The 7,500-nt window shown below is 42.4% G+C and overlaps 1 protein-coding gene across 1 annotated transcript in view; it reads right to left on the bottom strand.

Moving 5' to 3' along the window:
- Positions 1 to 7,500, bottom strand: part of LOC125033471 (fatty acid synthase-like) — a 21,242-nt gene that overhangs the window by 8,941 nt on the left and 4,801 nt on the right. Inside the window, exons 6-23 of the mRNA XM_047624998.1 lie at positions 6,935 to 7,142; positions 6,008 to 6,239; positions 5,692 to 5,826; positions 5,486 to 5,581; positions 4,847 to 5,287; positions 4,434 to 4,670; positions 4,125 to 4,317; positions 3,763 to 3,992; positions 3,325 to 3,451; positions 2,974 to 3,148; positions 2,650 to 2,748; positions 2,233 to 2,389; positions 1,952 to 2,125; positions 1,626 to 1,839; positions 1,149 to 1,333; positions 708 to 1,022; positions 275 to 547; positions 1 to 168 (exon numbers count right to left, since the gene is read on the bottom strand). The exon at positions 1 to 168 is cut by the window's left edge and continues 29 nt beyond it. Coding sequence (XP_047480954.1) covers positions 1 to 168; positions 275 to 547; positions 708 to 1,022; positions 1,149 to 1,333; positions 1,626 to 1,839; positions 1,952 to 2,125; positions 2,233 to 2,389; positions 2,650 to 2,748; positions 2,974 to 3,148; positions 3,325 to 3,451; positions 3,763 to 3,992; positions 4,125 to 4,317; positions 4,434 to 4,670; positions 4,847 to 5,287; positions 5,486 to 5,581; positions 5,692 to 5,826; positions 6,008 to 6,239; positions 6,935 to 7,142 — 3,659 coding nt within the window. The remainder of the gene's footprint in view (positions 169 to 274; positions 548 to 707; positions 1,023 to 1,148; positions 1,334 to 1,625; positions 1,840 to 1,951; positions 2,126 to 2,232; positions 2,390 to 2,649; positions 2,749 to 2,973; positions 3,149 to 3,324; positions 3,452 to 3,762; positions 3,993 to 4,124; positions 4,318 to 4,433; positions 4,671 to 4,846; positions 5,288 to 5,485; positions 5,582 to 5,691; positions 5,827 to 6,007; positions 6,240 to 6,934; positions 7,143 to 7,500) is intronic.

Raw genomic sequence — 7,500 nt, forward strand, 5'->3', positions numbered from 1 at the left:
CAGACAGTTTACGAGACCAAGAATTCCAGATGTTGGCTCGTGTGATGACAGGAGCCACAGATTTTCTTTAATGCTGACGGCTAGCTTCTCCTTCAGAGCCATTACCCATGAGAATTCTTTGTCGTTGACAGAGATTGTCAGCGTGCTGTGTGGCACCGGCGAAAGAGGCTGAAATAAGAATGACAATTTTAAGCTAGAAAACATTAATGGTATGCAAGCTGCCACAATAATGTATTCTGCGTAAATTAACAGAAAAAATAGTACAATTCCATACCTTCCTTAGAAGCACAACTCCAGTTCTTTCGATAGTTGCAATGCTCAAATAACCTTGTTCTTTCAATGTCTGCGCAACATCTGCATTTGTCATGAGGAAAGTTCCTTCCTTCAGCATGTCAAGAATCTTTGCATCTACATCTTGGTGGAGGACGAAGAGATGGGGGGGCTTTGACATGACACTGACTAAGTCTTCCTTCACTGATGCTCCTGCAGACACCAGGCGGTCAAGCTCCTCTTTCTCCAGGTGGGGGTTGGTCAAGGTGTACTCAACCTTTGATAAGAAAGAATATCATTAGTATATGTAAATGTGTAAAATAGTAAGATCAATCTACCTAAAAGACCCAATATAAACGCAAATATTAATGTAGATATATAAAAGAATATTAACAAGTAATAAATGCTCAATGTCGTATTTTCATAGACCAACATACCTTTAGCTGTGCGTGGGTGTCCACAGCAGACATGATACCTAACCCAATGGTTGGCGAAGTGCTTTCATTCTCAATAACTTTCACAGTTCTTGTTCCCAAGTTCTCGATTACAAGGTCAATGAACAACCCCAAGTTATATTCATCCAGTAGCTTGGCAGAGACTGGATGATCAACAGGCAATTGAAGGGGTACGAACTGGTAGCTCTGTAAGACAGGTCGGTCCTGAGTGGGCCTCCGTGGAGCCAAGGTGGCTTTCAGGCCCTGGATGATAACACCCTGACACACTGTGGCGCCTATGTGAGGATTGTGGTGGATCTGAAATATAAACAGCAATAAGATTCATATTCCAATAGTACATTGAAATGAGAATATAATATTTTCCATTGAAAAAAAACATAAGAATGCCATAAAAGAAAATAATAAATGATAAAAAATACTCACAGGAACCTTTGTCACATCCTCTTCCACAATGACATTGTCGTGAAGGACAGCTGGGTCAACAGTAACCTTGCGAATTCTCGTAGGAAGCATGAGCCCACGCTGTTTGGCTCCTACAAGTGAGAACTGAAGCATTGTGTCTATGAAGGACACCCAGTTATCACGCCACTGCAGGGATCCAGATGTACCTGACAAATATATTTTTAAGTAAACAATTTCTAATATTGCCATTTAGAGACAATGATCTGGACATAATGATAATGCAGATATCTACAGTTCATCTTAGAAATAAATGTAAACATAAACATCCAAATCAATTTTATATTAATGAATATTTTTCAACATTAGTCACTATAAAATATAAGTTTAAACAACAGCATTTTAATCATCATTCACCTATTAGAATGAAATTTAACTCAAAGCATAAAGTGCAGACGAACTGGCAACTGGAAAACGCAAATACAAATATACAAAACTCACCCTTAATGTCTGCATGCAATATGCCCTGGAAGATCCCGCCATATTGGTACCCTCTGAGGCGCAACTCTTTGTACACATCCAACTGCTGAAGGCGCTTCTCCTCGTCGCCTGCCTTCTTATCCTTCAGGAAATGCAGTAGGGTCTTCCCCTCAGCAGAGTCTTCTACTCCCATGTGAATGCGACCTGAAGCTGCTACCGACCCACTTACAACAACCTGAATTGGGATAAACGCATTTAGACTGATGAAGTCTGGCTGAAATTTAAAATAACAACAAATGGATGTGATAATGAACCTAATACACGCAACAGAGATTCAATACGCTTACCTCAAACTCCCCTTTGGTGGGAAGAATCCTAACTACCAGGGCAGTAGTGTTGGAGGAACTGCCTGTGGAAGAGGATAGCACGGTGGCTTGGTGGAGAGTCACATCACTGAAAGTCACAGGGGTTTCCTGCCAGTTTGACCCCTGCAAGCGACATAGTGCCTGCCATGCCAATACCTGAAAGATAAATTAATAGTAAGAGGTCTCCACTATTATTATATCTACAGACTTTAAAATAATAATTCGGTTTTAACGTCACCATTTTAGCGACAAATAACACTAACCATATAGCCCGTTGCTGGGAAAATGACACGGCCGTCGATTGTGTGACCCTCAAGGTACCTGTGCTCCTCGGAGTCAAGGTCCACCTTCACCTCGTAGTCAGAGCCAGCAGGGGAGGAGCTGAAACGTGCCACGTCCCACTCTTGGCTGTGGTCCCATCTGTATTAATCAATGTTCGTTTAGAGTTTGATTTGCCTAAAGTATGGGACATCAGAACACTTGACCTATTATGATCATCTGAACAAATGTTGCTGTATGTTGTACTATTTCTGCATCACTTGTATCTCTTGCAAATAAGTATAATCAAGAAAACCTTATGATGTCAGAAAAGATTATACAGAAACAGTGCAGTTCAATCATTTGCTACCTTCAGTTAGTTCTTCAGCAACTTTACTTTGACACCAAGGTTGGTTTCTTACCTGACAAGACTGGCGATAGAAGGTGTGGAGACAGGGACGGGTGAGGGGAGAGGTGGATAAATGGATCCCACGTCAACAAACACGCCATTTGCGTATATCCTGAAGAAGAAAGAAGTGATAGGATTTCTTATACAACACATATAAGCTTTGCAATTCTACACTTTTACGCTAAGATTTCAGAGAGGAAGGATAATAACTAATGCAAACAATATACTTCAAAAAATATCTTTTTAAAACAACAGAAAATAAATACTGCAGGCCAATACATTTGCGTACTTCCTACTAACATAGCAAAACCTTTTTTTTTTAAATGTATCTACTTACTTGCCCAGTGATTCTAGGAAATGAAGCATCGTGCACTTGGCGTCCTTCCTGATGAGTGGAATGGGTATTGCCTTCGGGAGGGATCGCCTCAGGATGGCTTGCAACAAACCGTGGGGCGAAACCTCTACTACCACTGCCTCCTGAGGGATCTTCTCAAGGGCTTCGGCAAACAAAACTAAAATATGAAGTAAAAAACAAACTTGCTTGTATCTAATAAACAAGAAGGTCGATTTGTGAAGGGAGAAAAATTATCCTATATTAAAAATCCTCCATTCGAAAAAGAAAAGAAAAAATAATTATTGAATAAATGTGACGAAAATACACATCATCATTAACCTCAACAGCACCCACCTGGAGAGAGGAGATTGTTAACCAGGTACTGAGCGGATGCCTTGCTGGCCTCCGGGCTGCCACTCTCCGACTCGGGGACGGAAGTGCTCACCCAGCGCGAGCTTCGTGGGAGTGCCCGGGGAATCACCTGCGAATCAATGATAAAGAATAAATTGGTAAAAAAGGGTACATCGACTGTTTAAGTCTCTATAAATGTTGGTTAATAATGCATGCTATTTGATGTCACGTTCTTTTAAAAGATAACTATGCTGAAATCAATGAATTGCATTATTTTTTTTATTATGACTAGCATCTTTATCATTACTATCGGTATTATCAATATTACCATATCATTATAATTATTAATATTATTTTTACAATCACTATCATCATGATTATCATCACTGTTATTGGTATTATCATTATTATTATTATTACTTTCTATGCCCCCCTCCTCACCTTTGCAAGTTCTGCCAGCAGCCGCGGGGCAGCGGCCTTCAGAGTAGGGTGATGGAAGGCCACGTTCTCTGACCGGACGCCTCGACAAAAGATTCCTTCAGCTGTAATTTTCTCCATTACTCTCTCGGTGGCTTCCTTCGGCCCCGATATCGTGACGGAATCGTGAGCGTTGTGGCAGGCAACCACGACGCCCTCTTCGACCCAACGTTCTGCCTCCTCTGCGCTCAGGCCTGTGAACAAAAAGTTTTAAAATAAGTGAAGGAAGTTAAAGGTTACCCCTTGGTCAATTCTAAACGGACACTGAGCGGCAAAATACCTCAAAATAGTGCAGCATATAAATAAATATTACCCTGCTAACTTACCAACAGCAGCCATGGCCCCCACAGGTAGTTCAGCCTCTTGCACGGCTCTCCCTCGCCAGTATGCTGCCAGAACAGTTTGTTCAGCTGTCAAAGTCCCGTCAGCGTATGCACAGCCAAGCTCTCCCACGCTGTGGCCTACAAAGCCAGCATACTCGTTTACGCCAAGATGTTTGAGAAGGTCTACCAAACCCACCTGAAGTAACAAGAAATGTGTTAAAGTAATTATATTTTTCGTTTCGAAATCTGACTGACGCAAAACAGTATCTGAAAAGTAACAATGTGCAAAGCTCTTTGGTCCAATATCCTAACCTGCATGGCTGCAATCGTGGAGAAACTGGCGGCTGTTGTAGCCATAACAGTCGGGTCTTCGCTTGTGAGGATCTCAGTCAGGTTGAGTCCCATGGGCATGAGGGCAGCGTGGCATCTCCTGATGGTGGAGGCGAAGACAGGGAAGCGGAAGAAGGCTCGACCGCAGCTCGCCCACTGAGAGCCCATGCCGGAGAACACAAGCCACAAGGGCCGGGGCGCAGCAGGGACGCTGGATACCTAGAGGAGGGAACGGATTTCAATTTCTAATTATGCTGGGTGTTTATGATAATGGCGATGTACACAGTGAAAGCCCTATGCAGAGACACTGTAGTCAATAAAAGGATAGAAAAATGGATGGACATCACCCCATTATACTGACAAGCCATTGATACTGGTATATGTATAATACTTACCCCAAGTATTTCTCTCTCCGCATCCACAATGGTGTATCCCCGAGCTGGAAGACTGTTCGTGGGCATATCAGAGAGCTTATCAAGCAGGCCACAGAGAGCCGGAGTAGACCGTTCCTTTACTCCTTCCAACAAGGTCCTCACGGCATCCTCTGTGCGTCCTGCAGTCACCACAAGCCTCGGGATCCCAGTGGGTACCTTGTCCTCAGAGGCATTGTTCTCGTCTTCGACACTGGCAGCAAAATGGCAATCAGAGGTTATGATTTCTTTGGTTGTTGGGCATATTCTCTGCGTTGTGGGTATGAGGACTGGTCTTGACGGTTCGCTAGTTGGCTGTACTGGAGTGTTCGGGGAGCGCAGAAGCACATGCACATTAGCACCTCCAAACCCAAAACTGTTGACGGCTGCATAACCACCTGGCCAGGGAGTGTTCTCGCTCACCACCTACGATGACAGAGGTGAACCACATCACAAAAGTGATTCATAGTCATACATAATATATAATATATATATATATATATATATATATATATATATGTAAACACACACACATGTGCACAGTGGTAACATTACACACACACACACAAACATGTACCGTGGTAACATTAAAGTTATAAAATAACAGAAAAGCCTTGTAGTTACCTTTATCCTCCCGTCTGATAATGCCGGAATCTCGGTATTTGGACTGTTAAAGTGCAGGTTACCAGCGATTTCTCGCCGCTGCATAGCCAGAAGGACCTGTTGGTGATTTGCCTCCGTTATAATCAGGAACCATGAAATAAGAACACAAAATACCCCAAAAATTACCATCAATGTATATATATATCAAAACTGAATGTGATCCTTACCTTAACAATAGAACAGAGGCCGGAGGCAGGCTCTGCGTGGCCCATGTTAGACTTGACAGATCCCATGAGTAGGGGAGAGGAGCGGCCGTTGCAGAACACGTCGGAGAGAGCGTTCACTTCTTGCGGGTCACCGGCCTGAAAGGAAATGTTGCAGTTATAAAAATAAACAATAAACATGTGTGTATACATAATTTTTTTAACGGTACCTCATGATATATAATTAAACTTAAATGCGGTTTTACTTTCAACGATAAACTTCCTGTACATGTGAAATCAAAACCACTCCAAAGAATTACCAAAACCAAAGGCAGCCTACCTTGGTGCCGGTGCCGTGAGCCTCCACGTAGGACACGTCCGAGGGAGACACGCCAGCCAGACCGTACACCTCCTGCAGCAGGTTCTTCTGTACAGCACCTGAAGGGAAGGTCACGCCTTCGCCCTTGTGCCCATCGGTGTTAGCGCGGGCGTGGGTGACATGGGCGTAAATTCGGCGAGAATCTGCTGCACGCTGGAGGAAGATCACCACAGCTGCCTCGCTCCGCACGTACCTGAGGAAGCCCCTCGTTAGTGAAGCGTGAACGGTAATGATTGGTGAGTGGGTGAGTGAGTGAGTGAGTGAGTCTGTGTGTGCGTGAGTGTGTGTGTGTGTGTGTGTGTGTGTGTGTGTGTGTGTGTGTGTGTGTGTGTGTGTGTGTGTGTGTGTGTGTGTGTGTGTGCGTGTGTGTGCGCGCGCGCGCGCCCGTGCGTGTGTGTGTGAAGATTTATTTGTGAGATTGTGTGAGTATGGTTTATGTAAATGCATGCAGTTATTTAAAAGTGTACCTTTGCAGTTAATGTATATAAAAAAAAAAAAAAAAAAAAAAAAAAATATATATATATATATATATATATATATATATATATATATATATATACATACACATAGTCATCACTTTTATCGCAAAAAGAATATATATTTTTTTTCATTTGTATCACTTTCTCTTTAAAGTATCACGATAGACCGTTTTTTGTGCAAAGCAATTTGCCCTGATATGGAGACTTTTACCGAACGCAAAAAAATAAACATATTGCCCCGAATCTGCTTGCGTCATTGCGAGTATGTATGTGCGCATGTACGTGTCACTCCTCAGAGGTAACCATACCTGAGAATTAAAACGTGAGAAAAACATACCACGACAACCTAGACTATTTTCTCTTCCAGAAACAGAAACAAAAAAAAAAAAAAAACAAAAAAAAAACTCACCCATTGCCAGAGCAGTCAAATGACTTGCACTTGCCGTCGGTTGCAAGCATGTTGAGCGAGTTGAACTGCATCGAATTCTGGGGCTTGAGGGTAAGGTTGGTTCCTCCGACGACGGCGGCTTCTATCTCGCCCTCCATGATGGCCGTCCACGCCACCTGGAGTGCCACCATCGAGGACGAGCACGCCGTGTCGATGGCGTAGCTTGGTCCTGTTGAGGCGGACAAACAAATGCATTCATAAATATGTGAATTGAAAAATTATATATATGTATATATATGTGTGTGTGTGTGTGTGTGTGTGTGTGTGTGTGTGTGTGTGTGTGTGTGTGTGTGTGTGTGTGTGTGTGTGTGTACGTATATATATATATATATATATATATATATATATATATATATATAGGTACATAAATAAATAAATGGACATATAAATAAACGAGTTAATAAATAGATAAATAAATAGATTCCTGCAAATCACTATCCTGACCTACACGACGAGACACTCCTATCAATTCTTCTCAAGTTATGTTAACCTATACAAACACGAAGAGGAAACAAAAAAAACAAAAA

This window comes from Penaeus chinensis, chromosome 16, assembly GCF_019202785.1.
Source record: "Penaeus chinensis breed Huanghai No. 1 chromosome 16, ASM1920278v2, whole genome shotgun sequence".
NCBI lineage: Eukaryota > Metazoa > Arthropoda > Malacostraca > Decapoda > Penaeidae > Penaeus > Penaeus chinensis.